At 34.9% G+C, this 14,360-nt stretch overlaps 1 protein-coding gene across 1 annotated transcript in view; it reads left to right on the top strand.

Moving 5' to 3' along the window:
* Nucleotides 1-9,948, top strand: part of LOC101894920 (uncharacterized) — a 63,851-nt gene extending 53,903 nt beyond the window's left edge. The window contains exons 6-8 of the mRNA XM_011294189.3: nt 1,397-1,596; nt 1,987-2,110; nt 9,310-9,948. Coding sequence (XP_011292491.2) covers nt 1,397-1,596; nt 1,987-2,110; nt 9,310-9,438 — 453 coding nt within the window. The 3' untranslated portion in view covers nt 9,439-9,948. The remainder of the gene's footprint in view (nt 1-1,396; nt 1,597-1,986; nt 2,111-9,309) is intronic.
* The last annotated feature ends 4,412 nt before the right edge of the window (nt 9,949-14,360 follow it).

The following is a 14,360-nucleotide window of genomic DNA, read 5'->3' as shown; positions in this document are numbered from 1 at the left end:
ATGAGTATGCCAAATTTGAAATTCGAAATCGGTTCAGATATAGCTATAGCTCCCATATATATTGTTTATCCGATTTGTCATTTTTGTCCTTCGCAGCCGTAATATGCACTCTGTTACAACAATCTTTAGGGAAATATATCAAATACAGACCAAAAAAACATGTGCCAAATTTTATCGAGATCGGTTCAGATTTGGATATAGCTCCCATATATATCTTCGTCCGATTTACCTTTTATTGTGCGCCAAATGGCTAATATCCGTCCAAATCGTGTGAATTTTGGCACTTCCGACCGAATTTAGTGTAGAAATAAGTACTTTAAACGTTGGTGAAAATCGGTTCAGATATAGCTATTGCTCCCATATATATGTTTCATCCGATTTGGTGTTAAAGACCCTCACATTCGTAAATACACCCCACAAAAATGATATTTAGTACCAGATATTAGATTCAGCCCAGCAATACATGATTCCAATTTTATAAAGATCGGATCAGATTTCGATATAGCTCCCATATCATTATCGGATTTCAGGTTTATTGTGCGCCAAATGGCCAATATCAGCCCAAACAGCCTGAAGTTTAGCGCATTAGGCCAGGTTTAGCCTAGAAGCAAATACATCAAAAATTTCGGTTCAGATATAGCTATATATCCCATATATATGTTTCATCCGATTTGGTGTTTACGTCCCTCAAATTCGTGAAATGCACGATAGAAGAATAATATTTGGTACCAGATATCAGATACAGCCAAGAAATAGCTGTTTTCAATTTTATAAAGATCGGTTCAGATTTGGATGTAGCTCCCATATCGTTAACTTCAACCGAATTTAGCATAGAAGCAAGATTTTTAAATCTGCATAGTGGTGTGGGATATCATATAGTCGGTCTCTCCCGACTTTTGAGCTTTCCGTACTAGTTTATGTTAGTTTATTTTAGTTTAAGAATCCCACTACTGATACTGCTTAATTGGGATATGCAAAGTTCGAAGAAAATGGTAAACAGATTTCACTTTTAAGGAGAGCTATTGATATTAAAAATTTTGTCGTTTTGTCCAAATATGATATAAATATTACCACGGACCAAGTTTTGGTTATATCGGGTACTCAATTATATAACCTCTGTAGTCATAAGGCTGAAGATAAAGTAACACGTCAAAAATTTCCTCCAAGTAGTGCTCATTATTGACATATCCCCTTTGGGTGTATATTCATTTCACAAATATATTCCTTTATTCCAAACATGATCTTTATTGCCTTTTATTTACTTATTATGTCTTAATTCAATTTTATCACTTTATTTCTTTTATTATTCGCTTTTCTGTGCCGGGGTGGAACATGGCTGCTCTCGTTAACTGCCATTTAAACTCTTGTGAATGTGGAAACTTAACCTCATTGGCAGAATGACAGCTACAATTCGGCCACGACGACAACGGCAGCCACAACGGCGACAATATTCTCCATACGCAACGGGACACACAATCTCTACTTGGAAACGTATCGAGATGGTTTACACCTGTATTTGGAACGAGATAAAACCACTGAAATGCTGCCGATTCAATTTAATTTATACGACTATCGGTGGCATCAAGTGGCCATAAGGTGGGTAGCAGCAAAGTTTGTGTGGAAAGAAAAAAAAACTGACTGTTGAAATACACAAGTATGTAATGCATGAGTGAGCGTGTTTGTGTGTGAGTGTGAGTGTAACATCCCCATAAATGTATTTTTGAACATCCTGTCGTGTGGGCGTGTGTGTGGTGTCTCTGTGTGTGTGTTAAGTGCCTTCGGCTCTTGGCAGAGTTACTGAAATTTACATTTTTATTGGTCATAGTTGAGGTCGTTTTTTTGTGTGTTTTTGCCATTCAATGTTCAAATGTTATTACATTTTATTTTATTTTATGTGGGGAAAAAAATAAATTAATTTTATTACGAATTTTCATATTTGACTGTTCATTGTTTGTGTTTTTGTCTTGTTCTCTTTGTTTTTGACAGCATAAAAAATGGTGATTTCATAACGATATACATCGATTGTTCCTGGTCGAACAGTTTTGTCGTTTCGAAACGTTTATTTTCATTGCCTTTGGATGCCGATGTTGAAGTTGGAAGGGGTTTCAATGTAAGTATATAAATAAACAATATAGAAAATACAATGCGAATGCGAAAAAACATATTGTAATTACATTTTGTTACATTGCCATAAAAGGACACAATTGGATTGTGTCATTGAAATGTTCATTCAGTTTTATGGCAATTAAATAAGGACAAATTGAAAAAAAAAGAAGGGTATTTGTATGGATCGTAAAATTGCAGTTATATTGTCATGAGAAGAGAGAAGAAGAGTTTACAGAGATTTAAGTACGTAATTATCAGCTCAATTACTGCCTCAAAAATTATAAGTTCGATAAGTTCGACGGCAGGTCATTTTGGACAAATCCGTTTCAGATTCTTGGTGTAAATATAGCAATGTCCGTCCATCTAGCAGTGTTTCCGTCTGTCTCTCGAAGAAAGAATCCGATTACCAATGAATGATCTAGTGGGAAAGTGGGTCTTATCGGAATTCTCCACACAAGGTTAAATATTTTAAATAATTATAACTCTGATAACACGCTGGCTAATCTAGAGCGTTTATCAACGCCCAGACGAAACTACTGAAGCAAGAGTCTTGAAATGTTGAGTGAGGGTCATTCTTGGTCCAAATGGGTCAGATAAGGCTGGTTTTTTTGTGAAACTCGTACTAGAACGGCACGAAAAGTAATAAAAGGTACTAATATGCGACCCTTTGCATTTGAGGAAACATAAGACGTAGAACAATTAAATTTAAATCAAGGTTGAGGAGTAGTGTCGATGTAAGGAGTTTTGGAAGTATATACTCATCTATGCGAAAAGCACCAAATTTAGTACAATTTGAATATGGAGGGACGAATGGAGCTGGAATTCTAAAATTTGACTGGATTGGGATTTAGACGAAATTTGTACTTATGTGCACGAAAAGTTCTAAATGAACTGAATTTGGTACAATTTCGATTTGGGTGAATCGATAGAGCTGGAATTCTGAAATTTGAAAATAAAATTACTATTGCATTAAATTTGTACTTAGCTAAATTTGGAAATAAAATTGCTATTGCATCCCTGGTCTGCGGAATGTAAATAGTTTTGGATATTCGTACTTATGTGTACTAAATTTGTTTAAGTTAGAATTGCCAAACGATCCAGAGAGCCGTTCGCTTAGCACGGACCGTAGAGAGATGCATTCTTGGGCTAAAAGGTTGCCTGCAACTTCCCCTTGGAGCCTACGTTCGCTTGGCTCGGACAGTAGGGAGAAAGCCTTCCTAGTCTGAAGATTTTCCCTACAACTCTCCTTGGGGCCTACGTTCGCACAGCTCGGACCGTAGGCAGCTTTTCCAAGTCATTTCTCTACAACTCTCTCTGGGTACTCTCTCAGCCCGTGTTGCTGTTAGAGATTTCCTGGAAGCATCGGTGCTTCCAGCCACCTCGATGCATTGCGACTTGGCATTCATAGACACTCTCTTGCTAGCTACGGAGCTAACCGCATAAAAAAGCTAATCTGTCAACTCGGGTTGACCAACTCTCACAACATCTCAATAAACGGTTATTTATATTATATTAAAACTAATCCTTCTTTGGTTTTATTTATCTCTTTATTTCTACGGTCACGGTTTGTATGCCTGAGAGAACATCAGCGTCTCATAGGGAGAGAAACAAAGTTTGTTAAAATTTATATTTAGTGTGAACCGGTAGAGTTGGAATCCTGAAATTTGAAAATAAATTTTCTTTTTGATTGTATGTAGGTAGTTATGAATATTTGTACTTATGTGTACTAAATTTGGCACATCCAGAAAATTGGAAATAAGATTAGTGTCGGAGTGTAGGATTGAGACACATAGGTAGTTTTGGAAATGTGTACATATGTGTTCTAAAATGTACTAAATTTTGACACAATTTGGATTTTTGCGAACTGATGGAGCTGGAATCCTAAAATTAGGAATTAAGATTACTGCTGTAATATAGTCTTGGGTTGTGTAGGAAGCTTTGGAAATTCGTACTTATCTGTACTATATGGTACAATTTGTGTTTAGACGGGCCGATAAGGATGGAATGTTGTACTTTAGAATTGGGATTATTGTGGGAGTATAGGATTGGGGTATGTAGGAAATTCATACTTATGTGTACTAAATAGTACTATATTATTTTATATATATAATTATATGTACTAAAATATATTAAATAAAGTACAATTTGTATATGGGCGAACCAACAGGCGTAGAATCCTAAAATATGGAATTGGGTAAAATAAAAAACAAACAAAAAATGTATGGATATTAAGGTTGGAAAGTAAGTTTGATATATTAAAGTTGTTTTGAAGTGAGGGAACTGCACTAAGTGGTACTAAATTTGGGGCCCAGTTGGTAGTAGGTTTCTAATAAAGAGGTGGTTTTGGAAATGTGTAATACAAGTAAACGAATAGTACTAAATAGTACAATATTTAGTACAATTTGGTATAGGGTGAACGGATAATGCTTGAAATCTGAAATCTGGTATTAGGGTCGCTCGTCATGTGTAGCCTAGACATATGTTGGTGATTTCGGTACTATAATTTGCATTTGTTGAAAGAATAAAGCTGAAATCCTGAAATTTCACGTTGAAATATTTTCGGACAGATGGTTTTGCTAATATCCTCCTCGGTCATCTTCAAAATAAATGATTATGAAGACTTTCTGGTGCAAAAGGTAATTCATGATCTACAAATTGGTGTAAGCCTTCCATCATAGTACGAAATAGAGATTGTAGACCCTACTAGAGAATCCTTCCGAGTTGTATTAGAGTCAATATAGACTGGAAAATAGTTCTTGTTTAAGTCCCCTCTCTTTTAAGTTCCTTCTGAAGTTTGGAGGCTTTTAAAAACCAGTCGTTTAGTAAAATTCTCTTCAAATCACTTATAAGATCTCCTTAAAATGATCTACAAGGGTACAAGGTTATGAGTCGCACCTAAAACTCTTTTGAGTTCTCTATAACGTTTTTTATGGCGTCTATTAAGACTTATATCAAGTCGTTCTATAAAAATTATTTTAAATTGTCTAAAAAATCAGCTTTCAAGTTTTATAGATGGACGCCCTCCAAGAAGTATATGGAGACTTTTTGCAATTTGAAAAAACTTTTAAACTCTTATAAATATTATTATGCGTCTATAAAGATATGTTCTGTGGTTCAATTCGCCTATAAAGACTCCTTCCAAGTCTAGAGTGAGACTTCTTTCAAGTCGTCTATAAATATTTTTTTTTAATTGCTAAGAACGGCTCTTTAGCAGAAAGATGTCCTCCCTTCTTTCCGTTAGTCAGTAGGAATCAAGATGGAGGTTACAATAAATGAAAGTTAGCGAGGATAACCAGAGCTTACCATTTTGGAAATAACCATTAGTTAAAAAAGAAAACGGTTTATGACTGACCCTGTAAAAAATTTACTTGGGCACCTTAGAGGAACTATATATATATATTAATTGCAAGTTATTCATGGAGACACTTTTCAGGTGGTGCGTACAGAATTCTTCCAAGTTCTATATTAACAGTACTACATATTGCGGATTCTCATTGGGCTGTTAACAGTTAATCTTGATTTTTGGTTTTTAAAAAAACCCCAACTGCGAATCAATTACATGCACTTTAAAAAGGAGGGTATATTAACTTTGTTATTCCGTTTGTAACATCCCTAAATATTCGTCCGTCTGTGTGTCTGTCTGTTGAAATCACGATATAGCACACATTATTTGGCGTAGAGCTTAAACATTTGGCAGAACAATTTGTATTGTGTCTAGGATGGTTGGTATAGATATGTCGGTCCACGTTATGGTATAGCTGCCATATAACGGTACCACCCGATACTCGGTATTTTGATGATTTTCGCCATAATTTGTCTATAAATTTGTATTTGTAGGTCATAATGGGTTCTAGCTCCGGCACAGAACATATTATGTTTTCGTATATCCCCCATATGATGGTACCTACCGATATTTGATATTTTAATGGCTTCTGCCACATTTTTGCACGGATTTGTCTAAAAATTGGTATTTGTAGGTCATAAAGGGTTCTAGTTCTAGAACATTGTATGTATGGGTCTATGTTTTCGTATAGCCCCCATTTAACGGCACCTCCCGATATTCGGTATTTTGATGATTTTGTGTCATTATCCACGGATTAGTCTAAAAATTGGTATTTGTAGTTCTTAATGGGGTTTCGCGGCAGTGGCAGAACATTGAATATCTAGGTCAATTTTTTCCTATGGCCGCCATATAATGGCAGCCACTGTATATTTGCACTTGTATTTGTAGTTTAAAGTGGAACACGGTTGAATTAAGATACTTCTATATAAAAATGTTTTCTTTACCCAGGTGGATATTAATAGTTCGTCCCGGCCGAACTTAATGTTTTTTTTACCTGTTAAAATATTCAATATTTGTTTTCCCTCCGTATAATAGCAATTCCAGATTATAGGGTATTTGAATATGTCCAAGTTTTTGCACAGTGGAAGTTACTAAAAGTTAATTTTGACCTAACTAAGGAGCATTTTTAACTGTTTTGCCTTGAAAGCATTATGAGCAGTTCTAAGGAGCTTCTCTTTCTCATCCAAGTTTATGCCCCACCTTTAAATCTGACAAATGTATTTTTTGAAATACACACTCATATGAAAACAAGTAAGCAAAGGCTATATTCGTGCGGGGTTGTGATACCCTACAACACTACAACATGTAAGAAGCTTCCTTATGACCAAATCCATTTTGGAAGATTTCGCTTTTGAAATTATGTCACGGAGCACTGCCCAGGTATTGACCTTAGCATTTTGACCAAGGACATTTCCCCAATATTTACGTGCTGTTAGTTGTTGTGGTCAATTGTACAGCTATATATAATAAAATTCTAGACTTCTTCCCTGTCCTTAACTCTCTTCTCATGCAAAATTCCGTGTCGATTGATTTCAATTTCAATTCATTTGAACCCCTAATTATTTCCCAATCATCTCCAAAAGCAAGAGACTTCTCTATTTCTCAAAATTTAGACTTATCTATATTATTTGCTTGTCTACTATATTTGGCTATATTCGTCAACGAAATCAGCATTAAAAGGCCAGAAGTTAGCTTTTTGCGTATTTCGGATATCGCCTGTAAGTAATATTGGTATTTTTCACACAAAAGTAGTGTTCCATTCTATCCGCTGTCCTAAACTCTAACTTCATGCGAGATTTCGTGTAATTTGGTTTCCATTTGAGACCTTTATAACGGCTGTAAAATCTGGAACATTTGTAGTTGTTGATCCATTTCAACCCCTAAATACTTTGCGGACTCTTTGAAAACAATAGGCCTAGCCCTTCTGAGCCTAACCCTACCCTTGTGAAAATTTTCGTGAGGATCGAACGATAATTGCAATCTGTAATAATAACATCAACCTGTGTTGTATGGTGAAAAAATATTAGTAACCAATAACCAGTAGGAATGCGTGACCGACTTTATGATACCCTACACCACTTTGCTAATTTAGTAGAGCTCAGCATAACAATTAAAAGCTTTTATGGGAGAATTCAATTATACACGCTATGATTATAATTATAATTTAAAGAACTAAAGGAAGCATTTGTATCTTTTAAATTCGGACTTGTATTGCTCATTTGGTGCACAATTAATTTGAAATCGGATAAAGATATATATGGGAGCTATATCTAAATCGGAACCGATCTTGATAAAATTTAGCAACGATATTTCTGTGCTGTATTTGATATATTTCCCTGAATATCGATGTTACGGGGTGCATATTACGGCTGTGGGTAAGAAATATAACAAATCGGATGAACAGTATATATGGGAGCTATACCTATATCTAAACCGATCTTCACCAAATTTGACATACAAACTTCTAGACTCAATTCCGTCGTCATGCCTAATTTGGTTGTATGTGCAAATTTCCACATATAATTCGGGCTGATATTACACGTTTGGTGCACAATAAAAGGCAAATCGGACGAAGATATATCTGAATTTTGACCGATTATCTCCAATTTCAATAGGGTTCGTCCTTGAGCCAAAAAATGATTTGTGCAGAATTTCATCTGGATAGGGCAATAAATGCGAACTGTACTTTGTTTTGTCAGACGGACGGACGGATATGCATAAATCAACTCAGAATGTGATTCTATGCAGATCATCAAAAGGAACTATGGGTCTATCTCGTTTCCTTTTACCTGTTACAAAGAAATGCACAAAGACATTATACCCTGACCATTTTGTGGTGCAGGGTATACAAATTCACAAAATACTACATAATCTATATTAATATCATTATTGGCATCTTTTTATGCGATTTTTCAGATTTTTTACTTTTATGCCAAGAGAGCATCTTAAAGTGACAAAATTTGTCAAAATCGGTCCAGCCATTCTTGAGATATAAGCATTCTAGCTAACATCCTCTTCTTTTGTTGTATATACTTCGCTATATATATCCAATATATTTACTATCAGCATCTACTAAAAGGTCAGAATTGACCTGTTCGTCTATTTGTGATTTGGCGAGATTACAAATATTTGCGGTTTAATGGAAAATTTGACTTCTCTTTAACACAAATATTATGGTCTATTTCACCCACTAAATATTACCCGATGACCATCAAAATTTGAAGGCTTCTGCCCAGCTCTAAGCTCTAGCCTAATGCTAACTTCCGCGTCGATTGGTCCATAATTGCCTGAAAAGTAACTGCAAAATCATGAATTTTTTCAGATTTTGGTCCATTTCAACCCCTAATCCCCTAATAACGATCATCTCCAAAAGCGATAGGCTTCTATTCTGGCCCTAGCCCCACCTCCATTCTAATTTTCGATCGGGTCATAATTGCGACCTGTAGAGTGATTACAAATTAACATGGACAGACGGACGGACGGACATACATAGCTAGATCGACGAAAAAATCAAACTTATAATCCAATTCAAAATCCAATCAAACTTATAATACCCCAACATACTGTTGCAGGGAATAATTAGAAGAAATAACAAATCTATAGAAAGATTGTTTGGCATTCAATTTAAATTCGACGACAGGCGGATCAGACAAGCTTCTTCCTACGCCCAACATCATTACATATTCCAAACTGTTATTTAATGAGCCAAATGTATCCACATTGTTTATATAACATAATTACTTCTAAATATATAAATTCATTTTATGTGTATCTTTATTAAATTATTAACATCACAACAACATCGATGGTGGTTGGCTAATTAAATTAACTAATTTCATTATTACTCTTTAACATTTCAGGGTGAACTACAACAACTGCTGATATTACCACGGCTACAAGGACGTCGGCAATGCTCCGATAAGCGAATATCCATAAATGAAGTGAAACGTTATATAATCGATACATTTATCGGCGATTATGGGAATTAAAGCCGGCCGACAACTTTTGTTCAACAATAATTTGTTAGTGACTTAAATATTTGTTTTAGTCTGATTTCCTTTTGTGAAACGAAACAATAAACTAGGAAAATATCCAACCATACATACATACATACATGCATACAACCACATACATTTTTGCTACATAACTAATCGCATGGTCATGGAAAAACAAAAAAACTAAGCTGATTACCACGAGCAAAAAGAAAATGCAAAACAAAATGAAAAACTAATGAATATCTTAATAAGTTTCTGAGAATATATTATGAATATATTTTTCATATAAGTTTAAGGCGAACAGAAAACTTTGCAATACAATAAATGTAATTGATTATATATTATAACTACTATTATTATATTAATATTATTATTATTACTATGATTATATACAGCCATTAGTACATACATATATGTATACATTATTGTGGACAGAAAAAAAAAAGATGACGTAAACTAAGAGACAAATAAATCGAACCGTAAAACATAATATTACTAATAAATTGGTATAAAAAAGAAAAGTGTGAAAACTACTTGAATACAAATTCTGGAACTCTTAATTGGTGCTCAACAAAAGGTAAGTACGTTTCCGTTTGAATACTTTAAGTGGCAACAAAAACCTTGACTTGCAGTAGTCAACAGTTGTTAAAGTAAGAACTGAGGAATTTGAATTGATTTTGTCATGCCGCCACCCTTTAGGCTTATACATGTCAACATAAAAAACCACTAAAGAAAGCCTTAAAGTCGGGCCGGACCAACTTTATGATCCCCTACACCACTTTGCTAATTTAGTAGAGCTCCACATAACAATTACAAATTTTTATGGAAGAATTCAATCATACGAGCTATGATTATAATTATAACTTAATGTTCAAAAGACTAAATATGCCGAAGCATTTGTATCTTTTAAATTTGGACTTGTATTGCTCGTTTGATATATATGGGAGCTATATACAAATCTGAACCGATCTTGATAAAATTTGCCAAAAATATTTCTGAGCTGTATTTCATATATTTCCCTGAATATCGTTTTTATGGAGTGTATGATACGGCTGTGGATAATAAATCCAACAAAATTGGATGAACAATATATATGGGAGCTATAGCTTTATCGGAACCGATCTTCACCAAATTTGACATACTAGCTTCTAGACATGTGCCAAATATCATCCCATTTGGTCAAATATTAGACGTTTGGTGCACAATAAAAGGTAAATCGGACGAAGTTATATATGAGCTATATCCAAATCTGAACCGGGCTGATATTACACGTTTGGTGCCCAATAAAAGTCAAATCGGAATCAAATTGGGAGCTATATCTAAATTTTTACCGATTATCTCCAATTTCAATAGGGTTCGTCCGTGGGCCAAACAAATGATTAATTAATTAATCGACTCAGAATGTGATTCTATGCAGATCATCAAAAGGAAGTATGGGTCTATCTCGTGAATAATGTAGCTATAATCATCAAAATACCGAATATCGGTAGGTACCGTTATATGGCGGCTATACGAAGACGTGGGTCTGCATAGACAATTTTCTGCCTTAGGCTGTAGTATCCGTTACAAACTTCAGATACCAAATTTGAAACAATTCCGGTGAGTAACAACAAAGTACCGAATATCGAGGGATACCATTATATGGGGGCTACACGAAGACGTGGACCTGCACAGACAATTTTCTGTCTTAGGCTGTAGTATCCATTACGAATTTTAAATACCAAATTTGAAACAATTCCGGTGAATGATTTCGCTAAAAACATCAAAATAACGAGTATCGAGTGGTACTGTTATATGAGGGCTATACGAAGACGTGGACATACATGGCCCATTTTCTGTCTTAAGCCGTAGTAACTTTTACGAACTTGAAATACCAAATTTTGATACAATTCCGGTAAATAATGTCGCTAAAATCATCAAAATACCGCATATCGGAGGTACCGTTATATGGGGCTATACTAAGACGTGGACCTACATGGCCCATTTTCAATACCAAAAGTCCAGCAGACAAAATACACATTAGAGTAAAATTGGATCAACCTGCTTCATTTCGTTCGGAAGCTAGAGTTATTTACACAGACGGACATTGCTAAATTGACTTAGAATCTTATGCTGATAAGGAATATATATACTTTGGACATTTCGTGGTGTTACAAACGGAATGAAAAACTTAATATACCCTCCATGCTATGGTGGAGGGTATAAAAAAAAAAAAAATACAATTGAGTATCGATCGATATAGCGCACTATGGAGCCGATGGCATGTTTTCAAGGCAAAAATCACAGGAACAAGGTAGAGCTTTCAAATTTCTTTTTAAGGTGCTTGTTAAGAAGAGAACAACATCTGCAGAATTTATTTCGAATTGGCAAAAATATATATATTGCTCCAACATATAACGTTCACCAGATTTGAGATTTTGATTCCTCATAGTCGTAATATGAACTCTATAACAATGACATTCGGTACGAGGTATCAGATACAGAAATACTTTTCACAAATTTGGTTGAGATGGGTTCAGATATACCTATAGCTCCTATATGTACTCCTCACTTTCTTTTTTGTAAATGACACACCAACCTTGCTATTTTCGTCTAAGTAGGTTGTGTATTGGATCGTACGATAAAATTTCGTCAAGGTTAAAGTCTTCCATATTTGGAGCAAATCAATTCCTTTATATGTTTCATGCGATTTTATATCTAACCCCTCTAAAGCAATGATATTTGGTACAAGATGTCACCACAGTATAAAGATCTTTCAGCTAAATTTAGTGCAAAACTATTCAAATATAGCTTCCTAATATATATATCATCCGATTTCAAGCCGTATTGGGTATTCAATTAAGATCATTGTTGATATTATTTATTTTAAAGTGGGCGGAACCGTAATGTGCGAACAATATCAAAAACGTGAGCCTACATATACTGCTAAAGGGATTGTTATGGACTGCGGGTTTTAAACCCCAAGATTAAAGCAATTCCGCCAAAAATGCGGAATATTGTGAATATGGAACTTTGAATACGATATATGGGTCGTCTTACAAAACAAACAAGCATTACCAACCACTGAACTTTTTTCTAGCCTCCATCATATAGTATATAGTAGTATGGAATGACGAACTTAATACGCCAATCCGTTTGTAACTAATCGAAATAATAATTTTTTTAGACATAACAAAGTTTATATGTATATTCTTGATCAGCGATTTAGCCCTGCCCGCCCGTCCCCCTGTCCATCTGTTATAATCACGCTAGAGTCAAAACGAATAAAAATAGGAAGCTAAAATTGAGCACAGTTCAGTCTTTTGTCTACAGGCGGGTCAAGTTCGAAGATGGACTATATCAGACCACGGTATTTTGATGATTATAGCTAAATTTACCAATGAAAGAAGTTCCTTCTGAGCACATTACCCCCTGAAGGGTATTGTCTATATGGGTCCACGATATCGTACATCTCCCATATAGCTACATTTTTCAATGGAATCGTCTACAAATTCATACTAAAAGTTCTTTCTAAGCACTCTACACTCTGGAAGAGAAATGTCTATATAGGTCCACGATATCGTATAACCACATAAAAGGGTACCCCCCGATATTCGATATTTTGGCAATTATATTGACATTATTCACCAGAGTTGTTTAAAATTTCGTATTTAAAGTTCCTAATGGGAACTACAGTCTATGCCAGAAAATTGTCTATGCAAGTTCACGTCTTCGTATAGGCCCATATATCAGTATTCGGTATTTTGACGATTTTAAGTACAATATTCCTCGAAATTGTTTGAAATTTCGTATTTGAAGTTCCTAATAGGTACTACAGCCTGTGACAGAAAATTGTCTATGCAGGTCCATGTCTTCGTATAGCCCCGGTACCTTCCCATATTTGGTATTTTAATGATTTAAGCTTCATATTCACTGAATTTTTGATGACAAAAGTTACCTATGCATGTCCATGTCGTCACATAGGCCCTAATATAACGGCTACATTCGGTGTTTTTGAGATTTTAACAGAACGGATTTTATTTTTTGAAAATTACCAAATTCGTTCCAAATGGTGGTGGCTATTCAACTTTACCATAAAATGAACTCGCGATTTTCTTTTCAATTAAAATAATTCGAAAAAGTATCAAATAAAAAGTCACGCTTTTTAATATTAAATTTGAAGTTATAATATTTATTATAATTGATATTATTCCTCATTATATCCTACACCACAAGGTGGACAGGGTATTATGTCTTTGTGCATTTGTTTGTAACAGGCAAAAGGAAACGAGATAGACCCATAGTTCCTTTTGATGATCTGCATAGAATCACATTCTGAGTCGATTTATGCATGTCCGTCCGTCCGTCTGTCCATGTATTTTTGTAAACAAAGTATATTTCGCATTTATTGCCCTATCCAGATGAAATTTTGAACAAATCATTTGTTTGGCCCAAAAACGAACCCTATCGAAATTGGAGATAATCGGTCAAAATTTAGATATAGCTCCCATATATATCTTCGTCCGATTTGCCCTTTTTTGTGCACCAAATGTCTAATATTTGCCCAAATAGTATTAAGTATAGCACATACAACCAAATTGGGCCTGAAAATAAGTATGCCAAATTTGATCGAAATCGGTTCAGATATAGCTATAGCTCCCATATAAATTGTTCATCCGATTTGTTATTTTTGTCCTCCGCAGCCGTAATATGCACCCTGTAACAACAATATTTGGGGAAATATATCAAATACAGCTCAGAAATACATTTGGTAAATTTGATCGAGATCGGTTCAGATTTGGATATAGCTCCCATATATAACTTCGTCCGATTTATCTTTTATTGTGCACCAAACGTATAATATTTGTCCAAATATGATGAAATTTTACACTTACGACCGAATTGAGTCTAGATGGTAGTATGTCAAATTTGCTGAA

Source organism: Musca domestica, unplaced genomic scaffold (assembly GCF_030504385.1).
Source record: "Musca domestica strain aabys unplaced genomic scaffold, Musca_domestica.polishedcontigs.V.1.1 39, whole genome shotgun sequence".
Lineage (NCBI taxonomy): Eukaryota > Metazoa > Arthropoda > Insecta > Diptera > Muscidae > Musca > Musca domestica.
Note: the sequence above shows the minus strand (reverse complement) of the source record. Positions and strands in the feature narration are given on the sequence as shown.